The sequence below is a fragment of the Equus caballus genome, chromosome 16, assembly GCF_041296265.1.
Source record: "Equus caballus isolate H_3958 breed thoroughbred chromosome 16, TB-T2T, whole genome shotgun sequence".
In the NCBI taxonomy this organism is placed as follows: domain Eukaryota; kingdom Metazoa; phylum Chordata; class Mammalia; order Perissodactyla; family Equidae; genus Equus; species Equus caballus.
The window spans coordinates 11,662,034-11,680,622 of NC_091699.1; the positions used below are offsets into that span (position 1 = coordinate 11,662,034).

The 18,589-nt window shown below is 39.3% G+C and overlaps 1 protein-coding gene across 2 annotated transcripts in view; it reads left to right on the forward strand.

Moving 5' to 3' along the window:
* The window catches only part of KBTBD12 (kelch repeat and BTB domain containing 12), a 100,899-nt gene that overhangs the window by 14,155 nt on the left and 68,155 nt on the right, over positions 1-18,589 (forward strand). For both annotated transcript variants that reach the window (XR_011426752.1, XM_001488860.5), the window contains exons 3-4: positions 4,049-4,319; positions 6,417-6,567. Coding sequence is in view for 1 of the 2 variants with exons in the window: in XM_001488860.5 (XP_001488910.1) it covers positions 4,049-4,319; positions 6,417-6,567 (422 nt within the window). In the remaining variant the exon portion in view is untranslated. The remainder of the gene's footprint in view (positions 1-4,048; positions 4,320-6,416; positions 6,568-18,589) is intronic.

The window sequence follows — 18,589 nt, forward strand, 5'->3', positions numbered from 1 at the left end:
TTCAGGTAGGAGGGCTCCCTTCAGCATTTCTGGTAAGGTAGGTCTAGTGGCAGTGAAATCTCTCAGCTTTTGTTTGGGAAAGTTTTTATTTTCCCATCATATTTGAATGATGATTTCACTGGATAGAGTATTTTTGGCTGATAGTTTTTCTGTTTCAGTGTTTTGAATTTGTTATTCCACTCTCTCCTAGCCTGTAGAGTTTCTGCTGAGCAATCCACTGAAAGCTTGAGGGGGGTTCCTTTTTAAGTTATTTTCTTCTCTCTGGCTGCCCTTAATATTTCTTCTTTGTCATTGACTTTTGACAGTTTTAATATTATATGCCTTGGAGAAGTCTTTTTGCATCGAGGTAATTAGGAGTTCTATTAACTTCATGTACTTGCATGTCCAGTTCCTTCCCCAGATTTAGGAATTTCTCAGCTATTATTTCTTTGAATAAGCTCTCTGCTCCTTTCTCCCTCCCTTCTTCCTGTGGGATACCTATAATCCTTATGTTACTTTTCTTAATTGAGTTGGATATTTCTCAAAGAATTTCTTAATTTTTTAAAATTCTTAGTTGTCTCTCCTCCTCACCAGAATCATTTCTAGACTTTTATCTTCAAGCTCACTAATTCTGTCCTCGTTAAGGTCTGCTCTATTTTTAATGCTTTCTACATTATTTTTCATCTCATTAATTGTGTTCTTCATATCAAGAATTTCTGTTTGAGTTTTTTTAGGGCTTCAGTGTCTTTGGTATAGTATTCCTTGTGTTCATTAGTTTTGTTCCTGAGCCCATTTTCTTTCTGTTCTGCTGTGTTACTGTAGTTCTTCATGGTGTTTGATCCTTTGCTGGCACATTTGTGGTAATAATCACCTTTTTGTATTTGGGTGCGGCTTTGTTACTTTGGTTCTGAGCTGCTTCTCCTTGTATTTGAGAGCCTACACTTTCCACACTCCACTGCGTCTCCCAGAAGTATCATCAGCACTGTCTTTGTGCTGCTTGTGCCTCTGGGGTTGCTAGTGTCTTGCTCCTTACCATGTTGCTGAGTATCAGGTGATTCCACTGGGTTCACCAGGCTGTGAGCACTTCTGCTGCTTCCGGGGTCCCCTGGGTCTTGTGTTCCTCCACTAGGTCTCTGTGGGCCTGGATGCTGCTGTCCCGTGCCTCACTTGTGCTGCTACTACTGGGTTTTCTATAGGTGCTGGTTGTACCATTACCAGGGGTGCTAGGTTCATGGGTGTCACTGTTGCTGGTGGGGGCCCAGGGACCCTGGGACTTGTTGTAGCCAATGCTGCTGGTGGAGCTAGTGTCAGGGTGGCACCACTGGGGACTGAGTCACCACTTCTGCTGTGGTTCCTGATGCTTGTGGTCACAGGTTCTACCTACCATCACTGGGGGCGGGGGCAGGGGCAGGGGCTGGGGCTGGGGCTGTGGCTGTGGCTGTTTTCTCTGCTCTGTCTGCCCACTCTGCTCACAGTTGTGCAGGTCATGAGCTGTCACACAGGCTGGGTCATCCTCACCTCCACTCACAGTCACACAGGCCACTGCACGAGGATCCACCCCTGGATTGCTGCTGCCAGGGGAGGGGGAGGGGCCTACTCCCTTAGTTCCACTGCTTCCCAAGGGTCAAGTCCACCTACCTTCAGATGTATAGATACATGACTCTCTTAGTCATCCTGTTGTGCTGTGTGGGGAATCCTCTGTTGGTCAGTGGATGTGCACTTAGTTGTAATTTAGAGGGGAGTGACAAAGGGAACAACTCACTCCGCCATGATGCTGATGTCACTCTAGAATTTGTTTTTAACAAATGTCTGACCCTGTCAAAGTGTCTTCCTGTTTCGATCCTTAAACATTTTTCTTCTAAACTTTTTTTGAAAGGCTACTTCCCTTTATTATGGCATATTTCTGACTATATTCCCCATGTTTCCCTTCTTACCTATCTTGAAGTTAGCCATGTTCCCATCACCAGCCAGCTCCTCCACATTGGTCAGAATTAAGGTAAAAGTATCAGCTGCCCTCCTCATTTCCTTCAATAATAAAATTGTCAGCAAGGCAGATAATGAAATTATCAGAAGTATTGCTTTGGGCTCAAATGAGACTTCCTAGTTCTCTTAAGTTTTCGTCTACTATGTGGAGATTGCCATGCAGATTTATTTCTTCTTGACCTAGAAAAGGAAGTAGACTAGTACTTTGGTAGGTCATTTCTTTTCAAAAATATATACCTTTCCATCTCTTTTAACTGTCTTTCATACTTTGGTATACAAACAGCTGAGGATATAAATGTCTTTATCAACCTCTATGAACGTTGAATGCTTTTGTCACTACTACTTTCTTTTTTATGTCATATCCATTTTTCTTAGTAAGTTTTTAGTTTTATCCAGGCATTTTCTCTCCCCATTTTCAGTTCAAAATGTTAAAACAAAAATCAGATTAGTGAGTTGCCCAGCAAACATGTATTTCCCAACCTTCTTGGGATGTATTTCGTTCTTGGCCTATTTTCTTAAACCATGTCTCAGAAAACTAAAACCCATTTTTTAGTTCTATTCATATATTTATCCATTGGCTTTACTTCCATATCCCCCACCTATAAACACCTAATTCTCCTTTCTCTTCTAAAATCTAATACAATTAAAAATAGCAGTGAAAAATATCCCCTATGACTCTAGGGACTTTGCTTTTCTACCTAGAATTACATTGAAGACAACTATCATAAGATTTGATAAATTTTCACATTCGACTTGTAATAAGCCAGACGTGCCCTCGAGGAAAGGAACATAATCTGCCCACTTCCCTGTCAATCCTGAAGTAAAAATTTATCTCTAGGGAAGACTGTAAGAGTTGGCCTAGAACAACTGGGAAAAACTCTTATAATATGATTAACTGTCAAATATTTGATGCAAAATAAGTAGTCTATACTTAAAAACTGTACTCTATATAGAACACACACATTATAATTTCTTCATTTGCTTCCAAACAGGACTTTTTTTTCTGTATTTTCCTGGTTTGTTTTGTTTTGTTTTCTTTTCTTTTGAATTCAGGTGTACTTTCTGGATTTTCTACAACAGGTCTGATTTCACATATTTTATCCCATTCTCCCCATAAGTACTTTTGTCCTTCGACTATGTGTCCCAAATCATGATTGGAGAGAATAGACATCATCATCAAGAGGCAAGACAGAAGATAGCCACAAAATCATATACTTAGTGACTAATGCCATACACACAATCAGTTAATGTGTTGGACTCTAGTAGATATTGAGAGACCGTGTATCTAAGTGTCCCTACCTCCCAAGACTCTTCTCAGACCAACATAATTATTCGTGGCATAAATTACTGAAATTACCATACCTAGAGGAGTAGAATAGGCGTTAAATGTCCAGCAGACACCTACTGGTGGGTTTTTATACACCTAAAGGTGCTCTTGACTTTGTTCTAAGCCAGTTAGAACTATAAGAACAATCCTTAAAATTCTACATATCCTACGTAATCCCATTATAAATCTCCGAATTGGAACATTTTCAGATTCTCTGCTCTGAAAGTGACTTCTTTAATGTAGTGTTAAAGTGTGACTTCTAGTTCACAGAATAAGACATTTTTGTATTTTTCTTTATTTTTACTTATTCTTATTACAAATTACAATGTTTTTTAGTTTTATCTGGGCATTTTCTCTCCCCATTGTCAGTTCAAAATGTTAAAACAAAAGATTAGTGATTTACAGAAATGCAAATTACAAATGATTTGCGATTTTTCTATTTGTTCTCGATTTTCTTTTCCAGAATTAGTAAATGAAAGATAGTCCTGGATAATCTATACCTTTTCAATGTATTATTTTTTATAAAATCCTTCAGGTAGGTATGGTTAATTGTTTCCATGCACATTATATTTTGTTCGTCAGTCTTTGCAAAGAAGAAAGGCACAAACCTGTATCAGTACCTTATATTAATTTTTTCCTCTCCAATTAGAAGAACCAAATCATGTTGTTTTTATTTGGAAAAGAAAATGAAGTGTGTTTCTTGGATATGTTGTTTTCATGTTAATGCTAATCCTGGGTTCTATTTCTGTTAATTTACAGGTATCATGTTAGAGGAAACCAGTTTTGGGAAAAGTTATGCACAACTGAATTTCGAGAGCTCTATGCTCTAGGCAGTGTCCGTAACGACCTCTATGTTATAGGAGGACAGATGAAAATGAAAAACCAGTATCTTATTACAAACTGTGTTGATAAGTACTCCGTAGAACGGGACAATTGGAAAAGGGTGTCTCCCCTTCCACTACAATTGGCATGTCATGCTGTAGTAACAGTGAATAATAAACTTTATGTGATTGGAGGCTGGACCCCTCAGGTTAAGAAATTTCCTGTATACCTAATTGCATGGCTATGCTGAGTCTGGCTGCTGTATTGAAAAATGTAGTTGTTGAATGCTAAAAGAGTATGGCTTGCATTTTAGTAAAATGCCTTTTATTTTATAGAACATTAAACTTAAGATTTTAAAGCGTTAAAGTAATTTAGGAGAATGAATTTTAAAGTATATTATTCATAGACATGACTTCATTGAGTATTCATATTATGTTCTTCATAATCCCTCCCATTCTTGCTAATTATGAAAGATGCTTATACTGACAGCTTATTTGTAGGGAGCGTCTAAGTAGGAAGAAGAGAAGCTGGATCCTGCTCCCACTTCTGTCTGCTTAATAGCCATGTGACCTGAGGCAAGTAACTCTTAGGTCTTTTCCATATTTAAAATTCTTACTCTAAGTAGGAAGCCAGAATACTCATCCTGTGATGGCCTAATCATTTCCACAAAAGTATATTGTAATTTTAAACACTTTATGTCTTTGCTGGGCATCAGCAGATAGAGAAACCAGAATACTGTTTGTATTTAAGCCTAGCAAACTGATAGGAAGCCAAAGTTGAAGTCAGTAGAGTGTGACCACAGTGGCCCTTTCTTTTGTCTTTGGGTGTCCTTCCCACTGCCTTGGAGCTCTTATAGTAGTATCACTCCAGCTGCCTTCTGCTCTGGCCATCTAGTCTTTCTAATAAAAATTAATCTTACTAGCTCATTGTCTGTCCCGTGACAGAAAGTAAATTTATTTTTGCCAGTATGATTTCTTATTTCTCTAGATTTCCTTCATGATAGGACTGATGCTTCTTGCATTCATTTCATAAGCTTGGATTTTGCCATTTATACCATATCATACCTGTTTTTAAAACTTAAACTTTACATTTAATACATTTTTAAATTTGTGCTATGTATCAATAAGTAGTACAGACTTAATCACACCTAGTGGCTGAAACCTGACAGATTATTTGTAATTAAGCTTTTTCAAAACTATCCAAAACATTATTAGTTTTGCATGAATAAGCTCCAAAGACCACTTAGAAGCTTTTCTTTCACCAAAATCGAGATTAAATACTTAAATTAGCAGGAAAATTAAAACAATAAAGTCAATATTTGTTAATTTATAATGTCTTTAAATAGATGACATGTGACTATTTATTGCATAACAAAAGCTTTTGCTAGTTTGTACCTAATACAGTGTATTAAATTGCAAGATGAGATGAGTTGTGATTGCGCTATAATGATCATAACTGTCGTATTTGAAGTAGTTCACTAAAATTAATTGCACACAACTTTCTTAAGTATGGCACTTATTTCTGTGTTGAACACCTACATCCAAAACAACAACAAAAGACACGTATGCATCCTTAGCCTGAAGCCATAGAAGGTTCTGACACATTGTAGAAAAAAAATTACTTCACTTGAAGTTTATGAGTAGGAGAAGCCACATACATCTGTGTAAGAATAAACATTCAATTTGTACTGTCTCTAGTCATTAAAAGTCCATATAAATAAAATAAAGTACGTAAAAATAACTGCAAGTAATTTATTTCAATCCATGTATCTTGAAAATTGAAGTCACACCATTCTTACATAAGTCATAATTATGGTGTAAAAATACTCCAATTATTAAAACACTAAAATATTTTTGTAATTTTCTTCCATTTGGATTAGAAAAATATTCTAAAGAAAAATACTTCATAAATTATTAAAATTAGTTTCTCAAATATTATTAAAATTCACCACTATAAAGTTTGATAAAGTGAAATTACACTTTAAAAGGATACTGTTCAAGAACACTTAGTTTCATTTTTAAGGCTTTGCGGTTGCTTAATTTTTTAAAAAATGCTATATTGTCTTATTGCTAAGATCACAGATTGTTTGCTGTAAGCCAACACCTTAGTCTCCTTATTACAGAATATAAATTCTTCTGGTATTGGCAGTGTACTTATAACCCCAAGTCACAGGATTCGGTGTGTTTGAGTCACTACAGTTAACCTCTGTTTATCTCCTTCGCTGTCTGCTTTGATTAATTGCATTCTTATACTCACAAATATGCCCAATGATATGTTATTATATTGGCTGTCATATTTTATACAGATGGATCTTCCTGATGAAGAACCTGATCGATTAAGCAACAAACTGTTGCAGTATGACCCCAACCAAGATCAGTGGACAGAGCGGGCACCCATGAAGTACTCTAAGTACCGATTCAGTACAGCTGTAGTCAACAGTGAGATTTATGTTTTGGGTAAGAAGAAGCAGATTGCTAAAAGAGTATAACTACTTTTATTTTTCTTAGCAGTTTGCCTCGGTAAAAATGAAATATTCTCCCTTCTGCCTGCATCCGACTTCAAATGTATACACAACTAGCCAAAAGTTTTTTCTCATTTATTGTTTTCTAGAGCACAGTGAGGTAAGATTAAATGAAAGTCCACTAACTTATTGAAAACAAAATTGTTTTATGGAATTTTCAAGTTCCTTGAATGCAATAATGGTAGTGATACATCCTTGTATATACTACTAAGTAAAATGTTTTGAAGTAAGAGTAAACCTTTGGTCACCTTTAGTTGATGAAACATGGGCTTTTACAACCAACTGTGATTATCTGCACTAATAGAAGAGAAAGCCACTGTAGGTAAGACAGTGCTACAGATTATGTCAGTCCTCTTCATTTTTCCTCACCCACCAAATTTCTGTAGAGGCGTTAGCAAATAATTTTTATCTGAATACATTTTTTTTTAAAGATTGGCACCTGAGCTAACAACTGTTGCCAATCTTTTTTTTTTCTGCTTTATCTCCCCAAATCCCCCCAGTACATAGTTGTATATCTTAGTTGTGGGTCCTTGTAGTTGTGGCATGTGGGACTCCGCCTCAGCGTGGCCTGATGAGCGGTGCCATGTCTGCGCCCAGGATCCAAACCGGCGAAACCCTGGGCCACCACAGTGAAGCGCGCGAACTTAACCGCTTGGCCCCTGGGCCGGCCCCATGAATACATTTTTTTTTATATCTTGAATACGTGTAGACTTGTACAAGCCAGGGGGAATTAGTGAAAGATTGGTTTGTTTCCACAAGAAACAATTCTAGAACATCCCTTATATTTCCCCTATCTTTCTTCACTCCTTGTTTTTTCCCTCTTTTATTAAGTCCTTTGCTCTTCTAAGCACATTCCATCTCCCTGACATCATCCTCTTTCACCCCACTCCCGCCTCCTCTGTCACTTTCCCTTAAGTATCAGAGAGAATGAGACTGAGGTAAGGAGGCTTACTGAACTAGTAAAATGATAAATATGCCAATATTCTTTATTTCATCCTATTACCATTGATGGCTAACTGGCAAAAACATGTGGAACATGATGGGTAGCAAAGAGATGGCAAAGGAAAAACATGAAATATGGGCTGAAAGCTAACTGAGGATTTGAATAGATTTCCTTTTTTTTTTTGCTAAAGGGAAGCCATTATCTCTTGGCTGCCTGCACAGCATGAAGCAAAATAATTAATGCTCTAAAATATTAATAGTTTTATGATTTGAAGTACAAGAACATTATGCAACATAATTTATGACTACCTCAGTTATGAGACACACTTGTAATTATAATTGTTTTTCCTCTGAATGTATATTTGTTACTTTGTTCTGGCCATATGCTGTGACTTAGGCCCAGAAGAGATAATATCTAAACTAGGATAGATTACCTAGGTTAGATGTATAACTCAGGGGAGTGACGAGCTGATCTACTAATTACATTCAAATTGGAGGAAGTCAAAAGTGGGATAAAAGTGGTGTATCAATTGAACAAAAATGAGATTTCCCACTAATGTGGAGCCACAACTAGGCTAGATGTGGAATAAAAATGAAAATGTCTTTTTGGTAAATTATATGGGGAAACGCACCTTAGAGACACCTTTTGGAGCTTACACTTCATGGCCTGAACAAAATGCCCACTGAATGAATGAAAGGAGGTAGGTTTTAAAGAACCTGTAAGATTTGGGTAGGTGAAATAGAGAAAAGAGTATGCTCCAGGAAAGAAGGTAGTGGGGAGAGGCAGGGAAGAATAAGTAGGGAAAGTGGCAGAAGCAGAGGTTTGGAGGTGAAAATGAAGGTGGTAAGAATGGACAGTGAAGGGAGAGTGAGTAAATGAGCCTACCAGGGGCAGGGAGTTGTGAGAGACAGAGTTGCATAGGTAAACTGGGAGTCAAATTATAAAGGCCCATGGATGAAGAATAAGAATAATAGTAAGCAGTAAGAAACTACACATAAGCAACATGATTAAAGAATGTTTTTGGAATATTGGTGAGGTGAGAATCTAAGAACAGATCAAAGGTGAGAGGAAACTGGAAGTGGAGAGACCATTTAGGAAGACTGTTGAAGTAGCTTAGAATCTGGTTTCTGAATATTCAGAAGATTTATATAAGTGTTCAGATGTTGTTATCACAATTTTTTATTGAGCCCCTTTATGTGACAGATAGTTGCTGAATTGTTTGCATAAAGGATTTCATTTAATGGTCATAAAAAACTGACAAAGTATTAACTCTCCTCTGTATGACTGACTAGATATCTGGACTGATCCTCCCACTGAAAATACCAAAAAATATTGGGTAAAACATTTTTAAAATCTCCTGAAAATCTTCTAAGATCTGTTATGGCAGTAAGAACTTAGCACACCAAAAGCTAAGTGAAAGCAATAGACTTCCAGCTATGGAGACTCGAATGAGTTGATGTCCTCTCTCCAAAAAGCAAGTATAAAACCAGACAAATTTGTCAAAAGCAACCCTTTCAGATCTCTAGAAATAAACCTAAGACAAACAACAAATTGAGAAGAGCTTGGCTTCTCAAAACTGCTGTGCTTGAAGTAAGTCTTCAGGCAGACTGTTGCGTTCTTCTCTGAGGCTGCCCCATCCTTGACCTGTTCATTTAACATGGTAGTTCTGCCAGAGTGGGGCTAACTATGAAAATTAGCATCTTTGTCTGTCAGACGGGACTGGCTGACATGTTTGGGAGTGAAGGATGGGAATCCCACTCTCACGGCGGCAAATGGGAAAAGCCTGCAGCTCTCCTGGACAGAGCTTTTAGTCCTGGTTGGGACAAGACAAGACAGTAGACAGTAGACAAGAGAGCTAGCCAGAAGTTTAACAGGGATCTTCCAAGGAAATCCTGAAAAAGAGATTCATAGAGGGGCTCAATAAGTTCTCCACATGTCCATGGAGATTAGGGAAGCTGCACAGATATGCAGCCCTCAAAAGGGTACAAGCTCTGCACACATTCCTTCTTGACTGATTGGCTGAGCACATGTACAGAGGAGATCTGAGAGGACCAAGCACAAAGTAAAATTCATGGTAGACTTGAAAACTACCTGAACTTTGAACGCATTCCCCAAACCACACAGATCCACCAAGAGAGGGTGGAAGCATTATTGGTGTTTGAGTACAAACAACTAGTCATTGACTAGCCACTGAACAAGGAAAAAATAAGCGTAACCCCTAGGCTAAAAAATAAAAATGAGAATTTAAAAAATGGAGCAGAGACAGCAGCAAACCACAGGGAAGCTCAGATTAAATCCAAATAGTAACAATAACAAAAAGCAGGGGGAAAGTACCCTCAGGGGAAAAAAATAAAATCAGAGTCAAAAGTTGCTACAGTATATTATTTTAAACGTCCAGTTACCAACAAAAGCTTACAACATATACTAAGGAAAAGAAACAGGGAAGTGTAACCTATGCTGTGGGGTGGGAGGAGGAGCATTCAATAAAAGCTGTCTCTTAGCAGGCCCAAACGTTGGATTTAGCAGGCATAGACTTCAAAGTAGCTATTCAATATATGTTCTGAGAACTAGCAAAAACATTTTTACAGAATTAGAGGAAAATATGATGACAATGACATTAATAAAAAAAATAGAAATTATGTAAAAGAACCAAATAGAAATTCTAAAGTTGTAAAGTATAAAAACTCAAGTGAAAAATGTACTAAATGAGCTCAAGAGCATATTTGAGATGTCAGAAGAAAGAAGCAGTGAACTTAAAGTAGAGCAATAGAAATTATATAATCTGGAGAAGGGGAAAAATTGAGGAAAAATCAGCAGAGCCTCAAAGACATATGGAATAACACTCAAGCCTACCAACATAGGTATAATGGGAATTGCAAAAGGAGAAGAGAGGAAGTTCTTTTTCAAATAAATAATGGTCAAAAACTTCTCAAACTTGATGGAAAAACATTACAGATCCAAGAAGCTCATCAAACTCCAAGTAAGATAATTCACGGAGATCTTTAACTAAATACATCGTAGACAAACTATTGAAAGACAGATAATTCTTAAAAGCATGAAGAAAAAAATGACACGTCACATAGAGAGGAACAACAATATGCTCAACAGGTGACATTATCAGAAACAGTGGAGGCAAGAAGGCACTGGAATAACATTCAAAGTGCTGCGAGACAATAAACTCAAGGTGGCATCAGCATCATGTCAGAGTGAGTTCCCTTTGTCTCTCCCCTCTAAGTTACAATCAGTAGGACATCTATAGACCAACAAAGGACTATCTGCACAGCACATCAAAACGCCTGAGAGATCCATACATCTATACAACTGAAGGTAGGTGGAGTGGACCTCCTGGAGGCAGTGGAACCAGGGGAGCAGTGGTGGCAGCTTCTGGAGACTGAAGGTTCCTGGAACTGCAGCCATGCCAGAGGCCCCAGGAACTGGAGTAACACCCATGAACAGAGACCCCAGGAATCCCGGCAGCCTACACTCCTGGAGGCACCAGGAATCACTGTGGGCCTGCAACCAGAGGCTCTGAAAACCACAATGATACCTGTGACCCTCTCCCCTGGTGGTGGCACCTCTGATGCTGGCCCTTCCAGCAGCAGGGGCTGCATCCAAGACCTCGATACCTCTGGCTGCAGTGACAATGCCTGTGACCTGAGATTCCAAATCACACCAGTACCAGAGACCAGAGACTGCAGTAGCTGCAGTAGCACTCATGGCTCAGCTCCTGCCCCTCCCCAGCAGTGGCAGGTGGTGCCGGTGACCTGAGGCTCCAGGAACCACAGTGGTGACTGTGACCCAGCCCTATCCCCATCCCCCAGTGGGGGCACCTCCAACACTTGCCCTTCCAGCATGGGGCCTGCATCCAAGACCTCAATACTCCTGGCAGCAGCAGCAGTGCCATGACCTGAGAGTCCAGGAGTTTCACTGGCATCTGAAACTAGAGGGGGAAGGAGCCACAGTGGCACTTGCAGCTCAGTTCCTACCCCTCTGCTAGCAGTGGCAGGTGGCACTTGTGACCTGAGCCTTCAAGAACTGCAGTAGTGCCCACAACCCAGGCCCTCAGCAGTGGCAGCAATGCCTGTGACCTGAGGTTTCAGGAACTGTGCAGGTGCTAGAGACCAGAGGCATCTGGAACCCCATCACTGCTTGCAACCCAGGTACCCTTCCTGCTGTGGTGATGGTGGTGTCACTCATGACCATGGCTGACCCAGCAGTGACAGTGACACCCACAAGCCCAGCTTCCCTGGCAGTGGTATTGATAGTACCCCCAGATAACCCAGGAGCAGCAGCACAGGAGGCATATAGAGCATCAGCACCCAAGCCTGCAGAGAGCCTGTAGAGAGCCACATAACAATGACAGCAGAACCTATGACTCTGGTCTTCCCCCACTCCAGCTGCAGAGATATCCACAACTTCACCCCCCACACACCCGTAGCAGCCATGCCTGCAGACCCAACCTGAATATGGCAGAGGTGCCCATGACCGTGGATCCCACCCTACTTTCCCTCTCCCAGCCACTGCAGTGGGAGAACACACACCCCAGGCAACCCCAGAAGCAGCAGAGGTACTTTGCAACATGGTGACCCCAATGGCAGCATTTGCAACTGCAGTGACATCATAAGTAGCAAAGCACAAACAATCTTGGAGGCACAACTGCCTCTGGCTGAGGCAGTGCAAGTTGGAAAGCACAGACTCGAATCCATCAGAAGCAGCTCAGAATCCAGGTAAAGAAAGTGTTGCCCAAATAAGAAGGGTGTTTGCTACCACAAATGTGCTGGCAGAGGAAAAACTCATCAAGCACCCTTGGGGTCCAAGATGCTCCCCAGGAGCTCAGGAATCAAATTAACAGAAGGAATACTTCACCAAAGAGATTAAAACTTTGTTTAAAAAATTCTGGAGCTGAAGAATAGAATAAATGAGATGAAGAATAAATTAGAAAGCATTGGAAATAGAGCAGACCATGTGGAATAGAGAATTAGTAATCTTGGAGATAGAAATCAAGAAATTATTTGGGTGGAAGAGAAGAGAGAAATAAGGGGGTTTTTCAAATGCAGAAATTCTATAAGAAATATCCGACTCAATTCGGAAAAGCAACTTAAGGATAATGAGATCCCAGAAGGAGAAGAGAGGGAGAAAGGAGCAGAGAGCTTATTTAAAGAAATAATAGCTGAGAACTTCCCAAACCTGGGGAAAGAACTGGGTATACAAGTATGTGAAGCAAGTAGAACACCTAATTATCTCAATACAAAAAGACGTTCTCCAAGGCACATTATATTAAAACTGTCAAAGGTCAATGACAAAGAAAGGATATTAAGAGCAGTCAGACAGAAGAAAATAATGTACAAAGGAACCCCCATTAGGCTATCAATGGATTTCTCAGTAGGAACGCTGCAGTTTGGGAGAGAATGGAATGATATATCAGAAATATTGAAAGGTAAAAACTGTTAGCCAAGAATACTCTATCCAGCAAAGTTATCCTTCAGATATGAAGGGGAAATAAAGGCTTTCCCAGACAAACAAAAACTGAGGGAGTTCATTGCCACTAGACCTGCCTTACAAGAAATGTTGAAAGGAAACTTCCTACCTGAAACAAGAAGGCAAAGGTATACAAAGCTTTGAGTAAGGTGATAGAATGAGAAAATTGCAAGTCTATATCAGAATGGGTTAGCAAACACTTAATAAAGAATAAAGGAAAACAAAGCATTAAAAATAACTATAATCGCTTCAATTTGGTAATAAACTCACAATACAAAAAAGGATAATTTGTAACAACAAAAACATAGAAGGGGAATACGAAAAAGATGGAACCTGCCTAAGCAAATGGAGATAAGTTGCTATCAGCTGAAAAAGGACTATCTCATCTGTGAGATCTTTTATATAAACCTCATAGTAACCACAAAACAAAAAGTCAGAGCAGAGTCACAAAACATAAAAAAGAGAAAACAGATACACATCACAGAAAATCACCAAACTGAAATGGCACACAGAAATATGTGAAAAAGAAATAATGGAAATATAGAGCAACCAAAAAACAGGATAAAATGGCAGTGCTAAGCCCTCATATGTCAATAATCACCCTAAATGTAAATGAATTGAATTCACCAATCAAAAGATACCGAGTGGCTAGATGGATTAAAAAACAAGACCCTACAATATCCTGCAAGCAGTAGACACATCACAGCTCTAAAGACAAACATAGGCTCAGAGTGAAAGGATGGAAGATGATACTCCAAGAAAATGACAAGCAAAAGAAAGTGTAGCTATACTTAGACAAAACAAACTTCAAGACAAAAAAGATAACAAGAGACAAAGATGGACATTATATAATGACAAAGGATACATTCTACCAAAAACACATAACATTTATTAATATATATGCACCTAACACAGGAGCACCAAAGTATATAAAGCAACTATTAACAGACCTAAAGGGAGAAATTGACAGCAACACAATAATAGTAGGGGACTTTAATACCCCACTAACATCAATGGAAGATCACCCAGACAAGTCAACAAGGAAACATTGGCCTTAAATGAAATACTAGGCCAGGTGGACTTAATAGATAAATATAGAACATTTCATCCAAAAGCAGAAGAATATACTTTCTTCATAAATGCACATGGAACATTCTAAAAGATAGACCATACGTTGAGAAATAAAACAAGCCTCAATAAATTTAAGAAGATTGAAATCATATCAAGCATCTTTTCTGACCACAATGGTATGAAATTAGCAATAAATTACAAGAAGAAAGCTGGGTAAGTCACAAATATGTGGAGACTAAACAACATGCTACTGAATAACTGTTGGATCGATGAAGAAATCAAAGGAGAAGTAAGAAAAATACCTGGAGACAAAGGAAAATGAAATAAAAACATACCAAAACCTATGGGATGCAGCAAAAGCAGTACTAAGATGGAAGTTTATAGCAATATAGGCATACCTCAAGAAACAAGAAAATTTTCAAATGAACATTCTGACACTACACCTAAAAGAACTAGAAAAAGAAGAACAAACAAAGCCCAAAGTCAGTAGAAGGAAGGAAATAATAAAAATCAGAGCATAAATAAAAGAAATACAGACTAAAAAGACAATTCAGAAGGTCAATGAAAATAAGAGTTCATTCTTTGAAAAGATAAACAAAATTGACAAGACTTTACCTAGACACACTAGGAAAAAGAGAAGACTCAAAATCAGAAAGAGAAGAAATTACAACAATAGCACAAAAATACAAAGGATTATAAGAGGAATGCTACGAAAAGCTACATCCCAACAAATTGGATAACCTAAAAGAAATGAATAAATTCTTAGAATTATACAACCTCCAAAAACTGAATCAAGAGAAAATCTGAATAGACCAATCACAAGTGCAGAGATTGAAACAGTAATCAAAAACCTCCCATAAAACAAAAGTCCAGGAGCAGATGGCTTCTCTGGTGGATTCTACCAAACATTCGAAGAAGATTTGGTACCTGTCCTTCTCAAACTCTTCCAAAACATTGAAGAGTAAGGGACACTTCTTAACTCATTTTACAAGGCCAACATTACCCTGATACCAAAACCAGACAAGGACAACACAGAAAAGGAAAATTATAGGCCAATATCACTGATGAACATAGATGCAAATATCCTCAACAAAATATTATCAAATCAAATATAATACATTCAAAGGATCATACACAACAATCAAGTGAGATTTATTCCAGGGTTGCAGCAATGGTTCAACATCTGTAAATCAACCAACGTGACACACCACATTAACAAAATAAAGAATAAAAATCACATGATCATCTCAATAGATGTAGAGGAAACATTTGATTAGATTTGACATCAATTTATGAGAAAAACTCTGAATAAAGTGAGTATAAAAGCAAAGAACCTCGACATAATGAAGGCCATATATGAGAAACCCGTAGCCAACATCATACTCAATGGTGAGAAACTGAAAGTCATTCCTCTGAGAACATGAACAAAGCAAGAATGCCCCATCTCACCACTCTTATTCAACATAGTATTGGAATTCCTAGCCAGAGCAATTAGGCAACAAAAAGAAATAAAAGGTATCCAAATTGGAATATAACAAGTAAAACTGTCACTATTTGCAGATGACATGATTCTCTCTCTCTAAAAAAAAAAAAAAAAAAAAAAAAAAAAAAAAAAACTCTAAGGAATCCATCAAAAAACTGTTAGAAATAATTAAGGAATACAGTAAAGTTGCAGGGTACAAAATCAACATACAAAAACAGTTGTGTTTTTATATGCTAACAATGAACAAATAGAAACAGAATCAAGAATACAATCCCATTTACAATTGCAACAAAAAGAATAAAATACCTAGGAATAAATTTAACCAAGGAATTGAAAGACCTATACACTGAAAACTGTAAGACATTATTGAAAGAAATTGAGGATGACATAAGAAATGGAAAGATATTCCATGCCCGTGGATTGGAAGAATTAACATAGTGAAAATTACCTAAAGCAATCTACAGATTTAGTGCACTCCCAATCAGAATCCCAACATTTTTCATGGAAATAGGACAAAGAATCCTAAAATTTATATGGAACAATGAAAGACCCAAATAGCCAAAGCAATCCTGAGACTACAAGAACAAAGCTGGAAGCATCACAACTCCCTGACTTCAAAATATACTCCAGAGGTACTGTAATGAAAAGAGCATGGTACTGGTGCAAAAACACACACAGATCAATGAAACAGAATTGAGAGCCCAGAAATAAGTCCACTCATCTTGAACAGCTAATTTTCAACAAAGGAGCCAAGAACATACAATGGAGAAAGGGAATTCTCTTCAATAAATGGTGTTTGGGAAACTGGACAACAACATGGAAAAAAATGAAGGAGATCATTGTCTTATACCATACACAAAAACTAACTCAGAATGGATTAATGGCTTCAATAAAAGACCTGAAACCATAAAACTCCTAAAAGAAAACATAGGCAGTATGCTCTTTGACATTGGTTTGAATATGATGTCTCCTCAGGCAAGGGAAACAAAATAAAAAAATAAATAAACTACATAAAACTAAAAAGCTTCTGTACAGCAAAGGAAACTGTCAACAAAGCAAAAAGACAGCCTACCAATTGAGAGAAGATATTTGCTAGTCATATATGCTAAGTGGTTAATTGCCAAAATATGTAAAGAACTCATACAACTCAACAACAAAAACTGAACAGCCCTATTTAAAAAATGGGCAGAGGATATGAACAGACATTTTTCCAAAGAATATATGCAGATAGCCAACAGGCACATGAAAAGATGTTCAACATCACTAATTATTACATAAATGCAAATCAAAATTACAATGAGATATCACTTCACACCCATCAGAATAGCTATTATTAAAAAGATAAGGAGTAATAACTGTTGGAGAGGATCTGGAGAAAAAAGAACCTTTGTACACTGATGGTGGGAATACAAATTGGGCAGCCACTATGGAAAACAGTATGGAGATTCCTCAAAAATTAAAAATAAGGATCTTATCAAGATGGTGGTGTAAGCAGACTCTGAACTAATCTCCTCCCACGAACGCAACCAGGTTGCAACTATTTTTGGAAAAATTACCCTGGATAGAAAACTGAAAACTGGATAAAAAGAACCCCCACAACAAGGGACAGTCCTGACTAAGGCAGAAGGGGCAGAAATTCCTGCTGGAGAGAAAAAGTCACCTTCAGGAGCAGCAGGGTTTCTCAGCTGGCCAGGCGGGAGCCACCCTAAGGTACACAGCCCTCCCTGGAGGAGTGAGGTCTGGAGCAGGGGCTGATACTGCTATAAGAATCCTCAGACTCAGCACAACTGAGACGAGGGTCTTACTATCTGGCTTTGCTGGCTATTAACTGCAGCAAGGAATACCCCCAGGAAAGCTATTGGATAAAAGCCGAAAAGACCTGAATCTTAAAGGGCCCACGTACAAACTCACCCATCTCAGCAAACTAAAATCACCAGAGAGAAAGCTGACAGTCATTAGGTGAAAAGAGACTCACCTGGTGTGCTCTGGGTTATCTCAATGAGAGGAGGGACCTCTCCGGAGACTGAGGCATTGGTGGGGGCCATTGTTCTCACCTGGTCCAGGCGTGCTGACATAGACCCCAGGAGATGCCATTGAGGTTCTTCCCCTGGCCTGTTAGCCCAGGGGGCTTCCACCCCCACCCCCACTAGAGCACAGATTTAATCCAGTTCAGCCAGGGCAGGCAGCCCACCCGAGGGACCCACCCTGCCGAACAGCAAGCCTTCAGGCTACTTGTCAGCCTGCATTGGCTGGGTGCCTTGATCCGCTAGAGGCAGGCGAGTGTGTCTGCCTCTGTGGGGCAGGGCCTGTGTGAGGACCTTGTGAACTGTGGGTGGCACTGGTGGAGAGGTGGGGCCCTCTGCAGTGGGGTGTGGGGTACACTCCAGTGGGTTGGGAAGTGTGCATGGACCAGGACTGTGTTGATGGTGTGTGTGGTCCTCTGGGGGGTGAGGTTTGTCAGCAAGAAGTGGGGGCCTCTGCAGTGGGGTGTCAGGGTATGCTCCAGGGGGTTGGGAAGTGTGCATGGACCAGAACTGTGTTGACTGTGTGGTCCTGTTGGGGGTGAGGCTTATCAGTGGCAGAAGATCTGTGCTTCACAAAAAGCCATATGAAGGATCAGCCCCACCTTCCAAAGGCTTAAACAATTGAGTGCTCCCATGCCTAGGGCCAGCCCCACTCAGCTGCACTCCTAAGAGAACTGACAACAGCCTTGTAGACCTGAGACCTGTAGCAACTGTAAGCCCCTGAGCCTAGCAACCAGTTACACTGGGTACCAATTAACAGGAAAACTGCAACAGGAGTGTGCTGTTAGACCTTGTAGCCAATGGTGCTGGGGCTCCCCAAACCAGATTTATAAACAGCTGACCAGGAAAGGAAAGACTAGACTCCCTGGGTACCTGCATTAAGAGAAACCCTGCCACAGCAGAAGGACACAAGTAGCCCACAAAAGGGTCGCTCCTGGGTCTTTTGGACTGGTGATGA